At 36.2% G+C, this 19,634-nt stretch overlaps 1 protein-coding gene across 1 annotated transcript in view; it reads right to left on the reverse strand.

Moving 5' to 3' along the window:
- Positions 1 to 11,675: 11,675 nt before the first annotated feature.
- LOC140341019 (cyclin-dependent kinase inhibitor 1-like) overlaps positions 11,676 to 19,634 on the reverse strand; it is a 19,311-nt gene continuing 11,352 nt past the window's right edge. The window contains exons 2-3 of the mRNA XM_072426521.1: positions 16,642 to 16,935; positions 11,676 to 15,549 (exon numbers count right to left, since the gene is read on the reverse strand). Of these exons, the coding sequence (XP_072282622.1) occupies positions 15,488 to 15,549; positions 16,642 to 16,930 (351 nt within the window). The 5' untranslated portion in view covers positions 16,931 to 16,935 and the 3' untranslated portion in view covers positions 11,676 to 15,487. The remainder of the gene's footprint in view (positions 15,550 to 16,641; positions 16,936 to 19,634) is intronic.

Consider the following 19,634-nt stretch of genomic DNA (forward strand, 5'->3'; position numbering starts at 1 on the left):
ACCCTAAATATTTTAGAAGATCGCTGTGGTCTGTCTGAGAGGGATCTAGGTATTAGTAGAGGGGATTGTCTGACTTTTCCTGCACATAGATTCTGCCTCTCAATACCTTGACCTAGAACAAAGCAGTACCAGTATCGTAGAGGTAGTCTGAACTGGCCAATAGGTAATGAACTATATTTTAACCCCCTAGTGGTAATCCCGATTGTGGCTCGGGGTGGATTTTCTATGCAGGTCCTCGGGACACGTCTTCTTCCTCCGATCCCCAGCCGGTGAATGCAGAGACCTTCTTCAGGGTTTCCCGGTGACGCCAGTGCATTTGTCGGTGCGGATGAGAGGAGCGGTAGAACATTTAAATAATTTAGTAATTAATTCAATACAAAATAGCTGTATTAAGTCCAATACAACGAAATCCTGATATAATATATATTTAATTATAATATATATATATTATACATGCTACTGTACAGTTATATTTCATGCTTCTGTATTTTTTAACAGATTTTTGTGTTTTTTACTTAAAGTTTATTATTAAATTTAATAAATGTAATAAAAAAATTGGTTTGTCATAATAAAATATGGAGTTATGCCTAAGAATTATAGGCCAACAATGTAAAATAAATTTCCATGCAGAAAAATGTAACGCTTTTTGTGCGAAATACAGACAGAATTTGAGCACTAGGGAGCAGTAAGGGGAGGATAACTTACTACCACAAATATAAGCTAAACTATATTTAAAAAAAAATAAAATAAAAAAAAACAACTTAAAATTACAGAATCTAGTTACATAATGTGGAGGTGTAGCCACACAGAATGTTTAAGATTCCTGAAAGATTGTAAAAAGTAGGTTATTGAGAGAGAAGGGCAGCTTTGGGAGACACTCATGTAAATATTCTTACACTTAAATATTATTAGGTGCATGTATATTTTCTACCAAGGTATATATTAGCATAAGGAGAGAACAGAGTGTGCAGAGGGTGATGTAATCTACTGCTACTCAACCCATTTGCAATGCTAGCATTTTGGAGGTCATCAAATATTAACTAGATGAGGGCTGGCTATCAGAAATAAAATTATTTTTTACTGTAGTGTATTATAACAAATTTCAACTGAAATTGTTCTTTTTTTTAGAGGCAAATATCCCTATAACCATAATATTTTTTTTACCAAAATTTAAATTTCCTTTGAAATAAATGCAGTCACTAAAATAATACCTGGGTTCTGCAAGGAACTGTTTGCAACTAATCTGCAAGTACTTTAAACTGGAATTGAACTAATTTCAGCAAAAAAGTTTATTATAGTTTTTGACAGGTTGGGGGAAAAGCTAACATCCCTGTCAGGTTCTTCATTTGTACTTGTGACCCCACTGTAATGCTTTCGTAACATGAAATGAGAACATTTCTTTTGCAGGGCAATACAAAACAACTCACAATGGGACTACAACCTTATTCAGCTTTTTTTTTGTTTGTTTGCATTCCATTGGACAATGTTGCCAGCAGAGAAGTAAGTTATTTTTTTTTAAGTAATACTTTTTAAGGAAAGAACAAATATTGAGAATATGTGTCTTTTACATCTGCATGATAGTAGCACAGATTCTGAAAGCAGTTAGAAAGCAAGTCTGTATTTCTAAAATGCCAAAACCAAAGACCTTATAAGACCCTTTTTTGAAACGCGTTTTGGGAACAAGTTTAAACCAATCACCAAGATTTTGTAAAATCCAAATGATCAAATTAAAATCAAGATAAAACACACAAGAGACATGACATTTTTTCATTGCATTTTGCCATTTCAAAAGTTATCAGCCTCAAGTATTGGTAATACTAACCATTCTGACTAGTTTTTAACTAGTTTAATGACTCGTTTTTACAGAGAATCACTTGTACATGTTCTTCTGTAATCTTCCCATATCTAAAGCAACTGTAACATCTATTTGTCTAGATGTCCTTGACATTGGACACTGCATACCAGCAGATGATATCATTTCATCAACTTTGCTTGGAGTAAACATGCGAGAAAAAAGAAAGTGTGTGTTTTTTAGGAAAATCATTCCATCTCCCCAGGGTTGATTGTAGACAAAATAGAAACCTGGGCAAATATACTGTGCGTAGCATTCTATCTCCCTAAACCCCTGCTATTTTGTCATTGTATTAACTAGGGCCCTGGAGAAAGTGGGGGAGTTGAGCCATTGTAATTGGTTCAAACTACTTTTCTGTACCACTTTGATCTATTTCTGAGCTCCTCCCTTGTGTCTGCAGAGTAGGGTACTCATTGACATTGAATCATAAACCAATGCCTAAATACACTGCAGATGACCACTGATGAAGAACATTTAGGAGTGTCTCTGTCCCCAGGGGTGTACCAATCATTGAGGGGATTGAGGGGGAAGATGGGGACAGGAGCCTAATCCTATCACGCTCCATTGCTGCACTGAAGAGTGTATCCTCCTAGCCCAGCCTCTTCTGTGCCAACACTGGAGAATTCTTCAGGAAGATAGAGGTTGGGGCCTGGGTTTTCTGGGAGCCCACCCATCTATTTACACCCCTACTTGTTTCAAACATTTTATACTATCATTCTTTACATCCAACCTCTTTTCACTATGGAAATAAAGCTGAGATGGACATTTGCAAAATATATAATAAGCAGAAGAAAATAATGCAGTAAATGCAGCACATGGCACCAGTGCACGGGAACATCTACAATGCATAGACATGAATGGGACAAAATGTCCCCCCTATGGTCATCTACATTATATTGCTTGGAGAAGATTAATCTAACACTCAGGAAAAAATGGATACAGGTATAGGGTGAACTAAACAAAGCATCTAACTGAGGATGTTTTCTAACAGGTAAATGTTCTCTTCTCTTTAAAGCTGGTATTCATATATCAGCTGGATCAGAAAATGGCATCTGTGGACTCTTTTAGCTACTGCTGGCCAAGAGATCTATGGGGTATCAGAAAAGTTTTACCTTTGTGTCAGTCACTATTGACTTCTCAATGTGCTTAAATTGTTCACGCTGGTCGTTTGTCTAATGTATGTTGCCAGATCAAGAGGTGGGATCAGTGAAGTGGGAGCTTACTACAGTGAACTGAAGACGATTTTGCTAATAACTCCAAAGAGTACTATGGCTGTACTGCTGAGAATATTAGTTATCATTACAATGATATCATGTTGAAAAGAATGGCAAGGGTATAAACCAAAGGGCAAACACTATCAAACCTACTGGTTAAACATATTACAAGTGGAATAAAAACATAAAATACTGATAACCAGAAAAAAAACATACAATAAAAAATATATAAATATTTTTTATAAATATAAAAAATACTATTCCCAAAAGTATAAAATAAAAGTAAGAAGTATAAACTATGGGTATGGGTTCAGGGAGGAAGAAGGAAATGGGTGGGACACAAGGGTGAGTTGACCTCAGTAAACATAAAAAACACAATATAAACATTCCTTCAGTAACTAAAGCAAAGTTGTAGTTGTAGATCTATGCAGTGATGAAGAATGTGAAGAAAGTGAGTGTATCCATGTTCAGCTATAGCTATAGGTATGTCCATTCAAATAAGTTCTTAAACCTATTGTTCAAGATAGGAATGAACAACCTTTGCAGCTGCCAGTAAATGGCCATAGCACAATATTTTCCGGGAAGCTGAAGAACCAGCCACAATGGACAATAGAGCTACTTCTGAAGGGGAAGGGGTCACCCTAAAGTTTACTACTAATAGAGAAATTATGTGTTCAATATGGCTGAATAGTAGGATATTTCCACCATATGTAGGGATAAGTACTCTCAGACCATCAGCACCTCCAACAGACACTAGACACATCAGGAAACATACATTAAAGTAAGGCCGGGGCCCAGTAGTTCTGTAATTTTTCTGTAACTTTATCCTATACCATTGAAAAAAAAATCTAGTGTTGCTTGTCTGTCTAAAGGAAAAATAGTGTTATAAAACAAGGAGAGATTGCCAATAATAAACAGTTCATTACATGGCATCTATTGGGTACTGGAATTGTTTAGGGGTTAGTTTGGAATAACACAGATGGCAGCTGAACATCATTGCAACCAGTACAGATTGTTTGTATGGTTTTGTTCTGATTAAAAAAACCTTTAAAAGGCCATATGTGATGTGGAAGAAAAATCAATAGTTTGTTGTTATTTTGCTATTGTGGGTTTTACAGTTTACTTAATGTGCAGGTCATAGAAAACAATCACAATATCAGCAACATGTGACAGAGTAGAGCAGGGAGTGGTGCAGCGGACTATAGAGTGCAGTCTAGACATTATTAAAGCTGGCTATTCATCAATATAATGGACGTAAAAAAATGCAGTGATTGGGAAAACCTCTAAATAACACGTCTAGACGGGGTTGTGCTGTTCTCTTGTGTTAATAAACCAGGTTATTTGAAAAGCAGACGTTCCAAACATTGCAATACGCATTATAGGTTGTGGCTGAAAATAGAATTAGTGTTTTTGTTACGCTTACAGCCATTAAAATGAAAAATACACACACGCTGTATATTCTATTTTCCAGAACTTCAAAAAACAGCAGTTTCACAATTATTGTGTTCTTAAACAAATTGAATTGAATATTGCATTGTGCATAGTGACTGCACTGGACCCTGGCTAAGAATCTCTACCAGGACACTATCTATCATGAAATTTGCGTGGGTTTCCTCCAAGCACTCCAGTTTCCTCCCTTATTCCAACATGCAGTTAGGTTGATTGCTGAACCCCCCCCCAAGTTGGCATTAGACTGTGTTAATGGTATATGATTTTGGTAGGGACACTAGATTGTGAGCCCCTTTGAGGCACAGTTAGTGACATGACATTGTATAGTGTTGCATATTATGTCATATGACCAGACCAGACAATTTGTTATTCACAATTTTTAAATATACTCTAAGACAGGGGTGCCCAACAGGTGAATCGCGATCTACCTGTAACGTGACGTGAGTAGTTCGCGGAGGCCTGCCTTTCAAAATAAACTCTACTGCGCACAAAAGTTATTGAGTTCAAGTTTTTTTTGTTGGTAGATAATTTTGACTTGGTTATTTTAAAAGTAGCTCGCAAGCCAAAAAAGTGTGGGCACCCCTGCTCTAAGATATCAACCATGCATCTCTTTCTGAGTCTTCCCATTCTCTTTGTCCTTCTGGTTTCTTTTCTTGTACTATTCTTTTTGCTGCTCTCTTTTCATCCAAGTACCCAATCTATTCTATTATTAATTTTTTATGAACTTACAATGTCTGCACCATCAAACTCTCTGTTTTGTGGTTCATTCTTATTGTCCATATTCCAGTTTAGTTACTGGTGTAGGCCTATAAATCTTACACAATATATATATTTTTTTAATACCCTCAAACTAGGGTTGACATAGTCCATGTTTCACAGCCATAAGTATTCATCTCATAATGATTTTACAGATCTTAAACCTTGTTGGTCCAGTGCCTTACCTTTCATTAGGTGTTTATAAGTATGGTAACATTTGCATTAGGAGCACTTGAGATAACATGTATGGTAATTTGTTTGTTACCACAACACAAATATTTAAATAATCCCATGACAAAAATATGAAGGCTGCCATTGCTAATCTCTTCATTTGAAAATCATTTTAAAACAGCTAAAGTAAAAAAAAACCTAAACAAGTATATACAACCTATAACAAGTATTTTTTTTTTCAGTGATGTGATGGAATTTTTTTCAGGGAGGGTTTCCTGATGGTGACAAAGGTGGACCATGCCATGTTGGTTGCAACAGTCACTTGTATTGGGACAGTTAATAAACCACCCCATGATAGCGAGTGCCATAACAAGAACCTTCATGGCAAAATCCATATTCCTGAATCTGCCAGTAATCTGTCAGTTTGAAACAACATTAAAATCAAAGGATTTGGAAATTTTATGTTAAAGTTTATGAGATTTTAGGGATTCTGTGTACGGATATGTTCTGGTTTTATTCTTGTTTTTTATTTATTTTAAAATAGTTACATCTTTTAGTGGCTACAAGCAAAATTGTACAAGTTAATGAATAGATATGGTTTTACAGTGGAAATGAACAGTGTAGTAGCATCATTCATATCATCTTCATATTCATAAGTAGTTCATACTCATATTCTAGTCTGTTTAATAAACTGACACATTTTTCAGTAATAAAATACTGGTGATATGTATGAGGATACAGAAATAATCAGGAAGATTTCTAAACACCATTCTGTGTACAATGTAATACACATTAGTTAGGTTTGGGCAGTGTTTGTAAAGCTGATTCACTATTAAAACATATTTACAGTCAAATATTGACTTTAGGTCTGCAGCTCCAAGCTACTGCAGAGGTTCCAAAAATATTGTCTGAGATACGTACTTATCAAGCATTGTGGGCTGCAATCCAGTCCCAGAGATTGACATCTCTGATGCTTTGCTGGAACTCTATGTTAGCCAGAAAACACTCATTGAATACTCATGAAGGATCCACTCAGTGCCTCACCTTCGAACAGAACAGAAAACCCAAAAACAGTGGACCTGGATGAAGCTCTCGTTGGTTGATGGGTATTTCAGTTCTTAAGATGGTCTTTCCAATATAGGGATAGAAGCTTGTCAATATTTGACTTCATGCATATACTAAAATCCCAGTTTACCATATTAAAGGAAAAGTAGCATTGTATTTATCTTTGTGTACTTATATTGGGTGGTCTTACAAAAATTAACAAATGATAAAAATTTAAAATGATGATACCTTACTTGTAGGTACACAATGATTTAATGTAACACTTATTTCAATGACGGTAATAAAGAGTGTGTAAAGGCAAAATTTTTTTCTGGTTTCAAAGAAACTAAGGAATGGTTAGACCAACTTTTTAATATCTACCTGGGACCCCACTGGGGAGATTAACCCATTTGGTTTTCCTGGTGATCATTGCCATTAGGACATAAAGTTGGGTAAATATAGATAAATATAGATAAAAGGTCACCTGTTAAGGGGCACTGGGATTAAAATTTTGTTTACAATGGAGAGATTTCCTTTCATTTTCTGTTGTATCCTTAGTACAGGAATGGAAGGAAAATCTCTCTAATGGGGAGCAGACAGTATAATAACCTAGGGGTTTTAACCCTTCCTGGCTCTATACAAAAATCAAAATTTTAGTATAGACTAGTCATACACTTTAACTCTTGCATTTGCATTAAATTAACAATAATTTAAATTATTCTTTTATTTCTCTAAAAAGAAAGCTGATTTGCACTAAATCACTCTTTACGGTCATCTTAAGCGCTGTAAACTACGGTCATATGTTTATCATTATATTTATCACCAGCATTAATCACAGACATGGAGATCAGACTAAAAAATAAACCACTCACGTAATAAACATATTATTTTTAGTCATCCGGAAAGCATGGGAATCTCTAAAGTTTAGAAATCATCATTCAATATCAATTCACACACTGCTTTTGCATTTTACCTAAATATGTGTAATTGAGGTTGTATTTACCTAATTTAAAGACCTGCTAAGGAGCAGATCTTATATTACAATGCCTTATTAGACCATTTATTTCAGTTCAACTGAAACCTAACCCAGTCTCAGGCAGGGTGTGCTGAATGAAGCATTGACTTCATTATATATTTCACATAGAGATTTCCGCACCTGATTTTTTAGCCTCATGGTCATTAGAAGGAAAGGTCCTAAGCTACGTACACATGCTAGATTCTGGATGCTGGAAATTATTGTTTCCAGTGCCAGCAGAAGGAATGACTGCTGTACACATTCCTGTTTAGTTCTATGGAGGGGGGGAGGTGAAAGAATCAGGAGGCACCAAGCTCTATCCTTTGCCATAGAAATGACAACGGTCTCCCAAGTCAGTCAATTAGCAATCTGCCTGGTGAAAATGATAAACGATGTGGGGGACCACTGTACACATGATAAAAAAAGACATAAGTCCATCAAGTTCAACCACTAGGGAAATAAACATATCCCAGATATAAAACCCTATAAGACATAGTTGGTCCAGAGAAAAGCCAAAAAAAAAAAAAGAAAAAAAAATCCTTCCTGATTCCATGAGGCAATCGGATGTTCCCTGGATCAACAGTCACTGTTATCTTTACTTTAAATCCTTAATACCCAGTTATAGTCTGTGCTTCTAGAAAAACTTAAAACTTTTTTATAAAGCAATCTATAGCAGTTGCTGAAACTACTTCCTGAGGGAGCCGATTCCACATTTTCACAGACCTTACAGTGAAGAATCCCTTCCTTATCCGGAGCTTTAACTTCTTTTCCTCCAGATGCAAAGAGTGCCCTCTTGTTTTTTGTAATGATCTTGAGTGAATAGTTGGAACAAGTACCATTATAGTAGGATTACCAGGTATAATTTTGACAAAACTTACCGATTTGAAAAAAACATTAAAAATTACTTTTGAGATAATAACAGACAAAGGCTTAGGTAAGATTTAAGTGGTTTGGATGACACATGCCCTGTATACATCAGCAGTAAAACCTCTCTGCCATAAATTTGGGAAGACTTGTTTTTAGCGCATTTCAGTCCCCTGTATATCAAAGTTCAGAGGAGAAGGAAGGAACTGAAAAGAAGCCAAGTAGGTATGTTGCATGTCAAGGAGCATGCTGATGGGAGGAGAGCAAAAAGTGTCAGAGAGATGAGCTCATCAGTGTGTTGTTTCACTTTTCACAAGTTGGGGGGGGTGAAAGTTCACTGCCGAACACTTGCCACTAGGGCTAGTTAGATGGGAGCAGGGTAACTGTCCACCTATGTTATTTCAGGCTTATCTCGTTCACTCAAAATCATGTGATTTAGTCATACTGACATGAATTTAATGACAGGTTCACTTTCATATGTGCATTTAAAGAAAACAAGTGTAAGCAGATTAGACTATGCTGCAGGCAAAATGAAAGGACGTAGAGTCGTTTCATTACCTGAAGGCTAACACCACCTAGCATTATAATTACATGTGCAGAGAGCTTCTGATTATATGATCCATTATACCAGCAGTAGAAGCATCAGAGGGAAGCAGTTACGTTATAGACTTCTCATCAAAAGGTTTCGCCTTCCAGAAATTATACTTCGTAGCATGCGGTACACACCTGAATGAGTCAGCAGACCTCAGTCTACACAGGAAGCCAATGGACTAGACAGGAAAGCTCTTTTGTTGACCCCCTGAAAACAAAGCATTTGTTCTCCTTGTTTAATAGACAATATTGACAATTGAATATTAGAGGTACTTCAAGAAAGATGACTTCACCATGCTAATTTACACCATTATTTTTATTACTTTCTGCTTGAGATGGGCAAAAATTAATTTTTATTGTTCAGAAATTTTATCAAAAATTTAGTGATTTAAGTAAAAGTCTACAATTTCGGTGAAGTGCTTTGGAACTAATAGGTAAGGCAAAATTAATGTGCAATGATGTGAATGGGTCATATTATTATTATTAATATTATTATTATTATTATTATTATTAATAAACAGGATTTTTACAGCGCCAACAAATTACGCAGCGCTGTACATTAAATAGGGGTTGCAAAGGACAGACGAATACAGACAGTGATACAGGAGGAGAGGACCCTGCCCTGAAGAGCTTACAATCTAGTAGGTGGGGGAATTTACACACAATAGAATGGGATATATGTAGTGGTGAGAAGTAGTGATGGTTTCAAAAGACAGAAGAAGAGGGGTAGGCATGTTTGAAAAGATGGGTTTTCAGTAAGGAGAAGAAAGTAGGAGCAAGCCGAAAAGGACAGGGAAGACAATTCCAGAGAATTGGGGCAGCTCTAAAAAAGTCTTGTAGACGTGCATTTGATGAGGTTATGAGTGAGGAAGTCACTTGGAGGAGTGGAGAGAGCGGCTGGGGCAGTATTTTTTTTTACCAGGTCAGAAATGTTAGTTGGACAAGAACTGTGGAGCGATTTGAAGGCAAAGGACAGGAGCTTATATTTGATTTTAAAGGTGAAATCGAACTTCGTCCACAGTAACAGGGCTGAGGGAGGCTGTGATGATTTACAGGTGGAAGGGCTGGGTATGGTTGGAGTGGCCTGGTGAGTAGAGACATCATGTCTGATTTTGTCAATTTTCTCTCTAGAGTAGGTGGCAATGTCTTGGGCAGAGAAGGATGTTGTGGGGGGAGCAGGTGTGGGGTATAGGAGGGAGTCAGTTGTTGAGAAGAGGTTGTGTGGGTTGGAAGCTTGAGAGGAAATGACAGCAGAGATGTAATTTTGCTTAAATAAATGTCATAAATGTTATGGAAACTCCATTCAATTATCCTTAACTTGTAATTGTGCCAAAAAACACTCTTAATTACGATTATTATTTATTATGTTTTTCTCAAATATAAAAAAGTAAAATAAAATACTTTGAAGCAACAAAACAAAAATAAAAGCTAAACACACCAAAGAGGGAATAAAACACTACATAAAAAAAGACTGAACTACCCCAAACACACACACGTAATAAAGTTGATATTATTCTTAAGTATATTAAGAGTTCCCACTTTTGCTAAAAGTATTCTTATTTCTGCAAATCAGATTTATCTGCATATGTTTAGGTAATTTCAATTTTCAGATATGTAATTCACCAAAAAAAAAAAAGAAAACAGACATGTTTCGTTGAAACTAAAAGGGGATAGATCACTTAGCTAAGTAAACAGCATATATTTCCTTTCAACCCTTTTGTCCTACGCGATAAGCTTAAATCACCAAAAGATCCAAAGAATTGCTAGAAATGAAGGCTCCTAAAGAGCTGTAGAAGTTTAGCATCAATCGATGGAGGCCAAAGCACTGTAAAGGCAGTGTGGATTAAGGGTTCAGACAGGTGGATGGTTTCTATATTGCTGTCTACTCATCTGTAGTTAAATGATTGTAGCTGCTATTGTCATTCTGAATCGTGACTGCACCTCTGTCTGTGATCACCACACCCTGATACTACATGCAGTTCCAAGGTTCGCTCAGGGCTGAGATAATTATTAGTGTACATTGATGTTTGCCTTGTCTGGAAATATTGTTTGTCTCCCACTGGAAGCAATACAACATAGTATTGAGAAGTAGTAATGCAAAAAAATCTCTTGAGATTATTTAAAATAAACTTATTTTTTTATACCTATATACATTTATTTGAAATTACTATCTGGTTGCTTTTTGGGCTAGTTTCAAACTGGATCTGGATCAGAAAATGTTAAACCCTGGTCACATGGCATATGAACATATCAAACTGACATTTCCAGGATGTCTCAGAATACTAAATTGTTAGTTACATACAGTACAATGCTGATGATTTGAAGAAAAAAAAATCTGAATGATTACACACAAGTAGCCATCCACATCACAAGAAAGGTATTCATCATCAATCCCTACATAACCATCATTTGCTGATATTTTCTTAAAAATGGTAATAGATTTTAAACAAAATGACAATTTAAAGTGTAGCCATCCACATCGAGAAAAGTTTAGGTCATCTGATGCTTATTACTGCTGCCCACGGTGTCCCCATTGGGGAAATTTGTCTTTGTCTTTTTAGAGTTGTCATCAAACCCAGAAGAAGAGGTGAAATCTTCCAATGGAGACACTTGTCTGATGGCAGATTTCCTTCAATTTCTGGCTTTGCATTAATGCATACACTTTGATATTTCAACTTTATAATAATAGCATATAATAAAAACTTATACACAATATAAGTACTTTTAAGTGTTTCTTTATTATTAATAAATAGTTACAGACATATTTCATGCCACACAGATTTCTACAGACTATGTACAGAGAACAATTAGTGCTTACAATCTGACTTACAAAGTGCATTATAGTAAACAATAGAAGTAGGAGCCGGGGAACATTGTACAGTATTTACTTGTTTTTACCACAAAGGCCTGACATTATTAAGTTTTATACAAATCTGTCATGTATATATAAGAATAAAATGAATAGTATCACGTTTAATGCTGTGTGAATGTCTCTTTGCAAGAGTACTGTACCCCATAGAAAGCAATCAGGATTTTTCTATTTTGCTTTTTTATGTATTAGTAGTCAACACTGTACATTCTTATCAGATCTGCTATTCCCTTTTGTGTTTTCTTAAGCTACGTACACACGGCAGATTTTTATCGCCCGATAATCGGCATCGGCCAATTATCGGGCGAAAATCTTCCGTGTGTACAGTCGGTGTCGTCCATCGTCCGGACGACCGACCTGCCGGATCCACGGACGATGGACGACAGCCGATCGTAATGAAAGGGAAGGGGAGAGCGCGCAGCAGGGTGCCGCTCCGTCGCTCTCCCCCCTCCCCTCTCCATAGAGCATGAACGGTGCTGTATGTACAGCATCGTTCATGCATCTTGCAGCCCCTTGTCGTTGGAAAGGATCGTGAAAGATCCTTTCCAACGACAAAAATTGCAAGTGTGTACGCAGCTTTACACATATATCAGGACAAACATATCTACATTTAGAGATTAAATGTATTAGTAAATATGTAGTATCTGTAATTCCAACATCAGTAACCAAACTTCTGCCCAGATGTACAGCAAACTCAGATTATAATCTTTACCGCTATACTGCTTTTATGAATGGTATACTTAAATTTTAGGAGTGAAAGGACAAAAAAAAAAATTTTGTAAAATTTTTGATAAATACATTGAAGTGGATCTTTAAAGGAAAATGCAAGGTCTACCTAACAAATCAGTCTCTCTCTTTACTTCATAAATTTTTTAAGAGATGATATGCACTGCATGCCAACGTTTTAAACATCCAAACTGGCATTGTTCAGACCTTTGATCTACCCAAAACCTTATTTTAGTGAAACCGCACCCATCCTGCCATGATAAGGAGGGTTGGTAGGAGTGGCTGATGTTTCTTGTACCTTAAAGTTCTCTGCCTCCACTTTATGCTCCCAACCAAATTGTGATTTTATTGAAATATGTATGTTTATATATGACAAACCTTTTAAAGGGGGAAGAAAATGTGTTTAAAATATTTTTTATATTAAGGAGCTGTCTGAAGCCCAATATAAACTCTGTATGATATCACAAGAAGGGTAGGTATTAGCCTATCCTATTTACCAGGCAAGGCCAAAGGTCAAAGAACATGGCTACATTTCAAGATAGGATTACAACTGGCCACACTGCCTAAGGCAGGAGCATTCCACCACTCTCTGTTTTGTAATTTGTCTATGAACAAATGGCAAGCAAAGTGTGGTTAGTAAAGTGCAGTTGAAGTGCAGATCAGTAAAAGTACAGGGACTGAGACAGCTTTTTGGCCTTAACACGTGGTTAAACAGATTATGTAAATTCTAGGAAAGTTATCTGATTCTGTCTAATCTGAGCCGAAAACAACTAGAACTATTGTGTATGGATGTACATGTGACACCAACACCTTAGAATTCAGCGATTGGTGACTGGGTGGCCAATCAGCAGGTCCCAGGGCTATCATAGGTTTGGGAAACCAAGCAATACAATGCTCAAATTTCAACTTTTATAGCCGAAACATGCACATGAATTTCAGTATGTTCCTATAAAGAATGTTAAAAAAAGTTGGATTTCCCTTAAATGGACAGAGAGAGCACAAACAATGTAAGAGCAGAGACCTTAGGGGACAAGTTTTACAGAATGACTATTCCTAAATAAATCTTGGACTAAATGATTACTAAGGTAATTGTGGAATTTCAATTTAACTAGACAAAACGTCTAAATATATTATTGGCAAAATTTGAAAATAGACCTGTGGTATAGCCCTTAGTGTTACAATGACATATATTTCTTAAAAATGTCTATAAAACATAACTATTAGTAATTTAGCTCCATGTATATGCAAAGTGTGTTCGCACATGTGCCAGAACTTGAACACACAAATAATAGCCACTTGTCTAAGTAGGAGATTGCCTACCCCAATTCCCAAATTGTGCAATCAAGCAAGACATCAAATATAGTCAAACCAGCAAACAAGCAATACCCGGAGCTGTGTAATACAAGCAAAGCAAAAAATGATCTCCTACTTTCTACTCCATCCTATATTTCTGTACAAGTCTCCTAACAAAGCACTGGAAAATAAAAAATAAAATAAAGAATGCAGATAAATTAACATATATTTTTGTAATAAAATATTATTTAGGAATCTCCCTTTTTAAATAAAAAAAAAACCCTTCCAATGCAGGAGACATATCTATATATTAAATATATACAAGAGCAAACATTTTTTTTAAACTGTACAATATTTAAAAGTTGTTTTTGGAATGGAACCAAAGTAAAGCGGTGTGTAATCTGAAATTACATCATAAGCGGCGAGTCACTATTTACAAAAACAGTACCCCCTCCCCACATGCCATGATCCTTCGGCACTTCAATGGGGAGTGGAAATTGGGAGTTATGCTTATTCTTTACTACAAGAAGAGCAAAAGGAATTTGTTTTAGAAGTGGTATGTGATGAAAGTCTATAATGTCAGCAACCTGTTGCTTATGTTGTTTGGATTATTTCAGTTTACACATTGATTTACTTAAAGTCATTACTGATGTGTAGGCTTTTTAAAGTGGATCTGTCATGTGTGGAAAAGCTAACCTTTAACACCATTTATCACCATAAATATAGATTAATATTGAATTTTAAATGCATCCTCATGCCATTTCTGGACAGCCAATAGGTATTTATATTCTACCATAGATACTGCCATACTGGGCTTCTCTACCACACTAATAAGAACTGGCAAGGTAACTGAAATTAGCACAAGCCTTGGAAAGTTTATAGACTACCGCTGACAGTTGCTGAAGATTTCTGACTGTTCACAATAGTGAAGTCTATTTCTTTTGACCTGTAGTAACATCTTTTACCTTAACGTCTACTTTTTCTGTAGGTAGAAGCAGTACAACCACAAGCCAAATCGTCGTTATCAGTTTTGCCTATATCTGGGTCTACCTTGCCTAATTTTAATCTTGAGGATTGTGAATATTTATGGTCATGCGATCACATAATACGCAGAACCACTGATTTTACCCAACATGCCATTACAGATGCCACTGGGTAAACAACCTTTTGACATTTTGGGTCTGGCGGAAAACAAATTCAAATGATAAAGTTCTATTATTGTGTAATCCACATCAGATTCCCACCATGGAAGATCCACTTTAAAATCCAACATCCCATTTCTATGCAAATAGAACCAATTTTTTAATGCATATCTTTGTTGTACTGATATGCAGTGTGCAGATTTGCAGATAATATACTTTACAATTATACACAGATGTTACAAACAGTCCCTGGTACTATAAGAAATCATTCTTCATGTATCTGAAAATATTGAACTCCTTATCAGCTAAGGCTACATTTAAATATTCCCCAGAGTCTATATGAAGTGCATTAAATTTTCCAGCTGGGCTCCAGTCCAGTTACGGTCTACCTGTATTCAAGTACATTCTCCAAACGGTTTAGAATTTTTCTTTAAAATATATAACTTTAAATTCTTCTCTTAAAGAAACTGGCTCGGAAAGTAACTTGTATAGCCTCTGGATTTAGGCGCAGGACTGTTTTGGTGAAGGGACTGGTGAACAGTGGCGCTTCACTTGATAGTAATCTAAAAACAGGGAAAAAAGAAAAAATAATTTTTAAAATTAAAAATAATTACTAATTAAACATCAAAACCCTTAAATCGTGAGTAGGATTATTACCATTATTTTAATGATGATTATCAGCATTTCTTTCACAAACATTATTGATTTGCTTAAAATATCATCTTTACATTAATTTCTTTGACCAAACCACTTTTGTAGAACTTTTTTTAAACATTTTGCCAAATATATTGCCCCTTTTCATCCCCCCAAAACAGGCCAATACATTTGGTATTTTTATTCTGCACTTGGCAAGTACAGAATGCCATAGGGTACTTTTGCCAATTTTTAAATATGGTACTAAATGTATTAAACTACTCTTTTCAGGAGAGTTTGTGATCCCTATTTAGAGGTAATATGGTACTTCTATTCTTCACTTTTGGAAGCCTGTTCACCAGAGAACAAAGCCTGTTGTAAAAATTCAGCTAAATAAGTGGTGAACAAGTTTCTAAAAGTAGAGAACAAATTATTGTCAGAGACAGGTGTTTGTGCAGCTACTCTCCCCTTGTCAGAGTACAAAAGGTCCATGTGGCAGGCTAACCTCTCTGCTGCCCAAATTAAGGTCTAACAGCTGACACTTTGTTTGAACCTCTTAAGAGTAAATTTGTCAGTCATTCACTTTGATTTTATTTCATGTAATCCTGACTCAACCTATTTTATATGAAGCCTTTCTGAGTCTCTTTTAATAAAGCATCTTGATTTGGGATAGTCTTACAGCCTTGGGGAGGGGGTGACTACAAGTAAACCATCAAGTCAAAGTCAAGTCACTGTTCTCTAAAGCTAAAAGGAAGGCTGTTATAATGATGGGTGGGCAGTGTTCACAGCAGGGAAGTGAATTCCTCTGGTGTGTACTGAGTGTTCTGCAATCGAGAATACCGCAAGCCAGCTGGGGCGTGTACTGTATCTCATAGCAAACAATGGACTCGGGCGGACTACACCAACATGGAGTTTAACATAGTTACCTTAACATACCCTTTTTATTGGATGTATGTGGCCATTATTCATGCCCTGGCATTTGATATTTCTTGAATATACCACAGTGGTAAGTTCAGAATTACCTGTAATGAGTTTTTGTTTTCTTTTGCAACAATCCGATCCATTGTCTTCATTGGAACACAGAATGTTGCCATTTACACAATCCACTTTCTCCCATTTGTAGGGTCCTTCTATTGGGGTCTCGTTGACAAAGTCAAAGTTCCACCTTTTTTTGGCCTCCTCAGCAGTTCTGTTCAACAGTTCTTCGCAGTCTGCTTTGAGACGCTCATGATCCACAGGCCCAAAAAGGTTCCGACAAACCTTTTCAGGGTTGCTATTGGACTGTAGGAGGATAGCTCTGGCTGAATACATGTTCTCTGTGAAAGATAAAAAAAAATGATTGAAACTAAAAATCTATAACAGTTCAATAAATACAAGGTAATTTATGTATACCATTAGAGAGGTCATTTCAAGTAAATAAACAGCAAAAAGGCATCCAAAGGAAAGACACATTATAATATAAATATATATATTTCACACACATATACATATAATCCATGTAGTCCTATTGCATCATCACTCCTATAACCATCTCAACCAAAAGTGAAAATCACTGAATGCAAGTGAAGGTGTGCTGTATTCCATAATAATAAATCATTGATAAGCTTTGAGCCGTTCAATCCAGTTAGAGCTAGGCAGACTACTCTTCTTTCTGTTAATGCGCAAAACTGATTTTGTTGATCTGCTCTGGAAAATGCTAGTAGCCTGGCTGTTGAGCTCATCCACTGACCCTCAAAAAGCACATTTCAAATAATTGGTAATAATTTATAAGTCATCCAAGTGTGATATTTTAATAATTGGAGTTGGGTAGGCTGTTGGCACCTTGGAATTTGTACGTCTTGGATACACAGCAAGAGTGTGATGTCCTGAAACTATTCTTTGGTTCTCTCCCACCATTGCATATTTAGAGAATTAGGTTACATGCTTCATATTATAAACAAGGCATGGTGGCTAAATGGCTAGCACTAGGTACTAGGTTCAAATTTCACTATCTAAAAGGTTTTGTATGTTCTTTCCATGTTTGCATGCATGTCCACCCAGCACTCCCAAAAACATACTTGGCTTCCCACAAAAACTGAGCTTGGGCTACATTAAAGACATTAAACTATGACTATGGAAGGGTCATTACGTTGTTAATCCAGTGACATGGCTATGAACATTATATAAAGACATAACAAAAATATGAATTCAAAACCAGAAAGGAAATGAGACCTTTTTATAATGACTCCAGAAGGTGTGCAGAACCATTAACTCTTGTATTCACATTTTTACTTTAGAAATAGTCATAAGTTCTTGCATAGATATTCAATACAGATATTTTAGTTTATTTTTAAATGGATATATATAATACTTTCATATAAAAAAACATAAAATTAATAATAATAAAAAAAAACTATTATGTAAAAATGGTTAATGGTCTTACTGACAAATTACCTGCATCCTGCTTCTAATATCTATATCTAATATCCATATCCTACCCAAAAACTTTAGAAGACAGAGCAGGCATACAAATCGATGGATATCCTTAGCATTTAGATGGATATATAGTGTTTGTGTCATTATTGACCATAAATACTGACAAGTGTTCCCTTTCTCTAGGGGAAATGTGTTATAAATAGCTTTGTTCCCTGTATCATATTACTGCTGTTCCCACCCTGTACAGTCCTATGCTGACATCATTGCGGAGTGAGTCAGGCATGTCCCAACTAGCTCAAACATGCACCTTGCCCTGATTATGGAAGGAACATGTCGGTACAAGCCAAGACTTCAATCCCCTGTTCAGATCTGAACTCGTACAGGATTACTTTGCAGAATGACAACAGGCAACACAATCTGACAGGCAGTATGCTTGCTAATTATAGATAACAAAGGCAAACACTTGAAGTCTGCACCATAGCTAAATACCATATGTGAAATGTGAAGCAGGACCACACAACATATTACTGGCTATACATACAGCCATACACAAATCCAACACTTCTCTGAATTTCTGAATAGTGCAAGTATGATCAAAAAACTGCTGTATTGTTGCAGTTTGCATTAACACTCATGCAGCACAAATGCATCGAATCTGATACCACTGCAACTCTCAAAGTGCACTGGGTACCAAACTTTAGATTCTTGTAAGAATATGAAAAACTCTTGATGTTGCAATATGTTATTAGTTGAACTTTATCACATTTACCAAACCCAAATTCATTAACAACACATTAAGCCTAAAATGTCTTTATACCAAGGTGTGAATGTAGCCCAAGGACAGAAAAGTATCTATGTATTAGACTCTATGCTGAGCCTATGCAATGTTCTCCCCAGGCCCTTTTAGCTGGGCGTACCACCCAGCACTTTCCTGTAACCACCCGGCTGTTTTTGGGTGGTTAGTGATTATTTGGGTCACAATACAGGGACTGCCACCTGCCTACAATTTCTTACTACTAAGATTAAAAAAAACGCCTGGGTTGAACACTGCTATGAATTGTGAAAGTGGTTGTTAAATTCATGAGGAAGCCTACAGACTACAGAATGCCACCTGCCTGGTAAATACCCAGTTGTGTATGGGAATTGTGCAAAAAAAAAAAAAAGTCTCTTGCACTTGATTGGAGAACTGATGTAAAAATATGCACCAACAAAGTGAACCTTCTGCTCCTTTAATAAATCAACCTCATTTGCCTGGGGTTTTCCCAACTTCATATGGGTCCACTTCCCCTTAAATTGTCAAATACTTGTTTTGTCTGCAGTCTTTATTAGTTATACCCAACATGTTAGTGCTTCTAAGTAAATAATAACAACTTAGACACGGACTTATGCCTACAGAACATAAATCGTATACAGTATCTGAAGTTTTATTTACTTCTATGGTAACCAAACAGTGGGAAGCTATGGAAAATCCCACTAATGTCTATGATAACTCGGAACGTTCTGCACCATTAATGATGTCAACATGGCAACATTGAGCCCCTTGTGTTTGAATGGAAAAAGGAAATGAAAACACCATATACAATTTCAACTATAAATACAC

Source organism: Pyxicephalus adspersus, chromosome 1 (genome assembly GCF_032062135.1).
Source record: "Pyxicephalus adspersus chromosome 1, UCB_Pads_2.0, whole genome shotgun sequence".
Taxonomy (NCBI): Eukaryota; Metazoa; Chordata; class Amphibia; order Anura; family Pyxicephalidae; genus Pyxicephalus; species Pyxicephalus adspersus.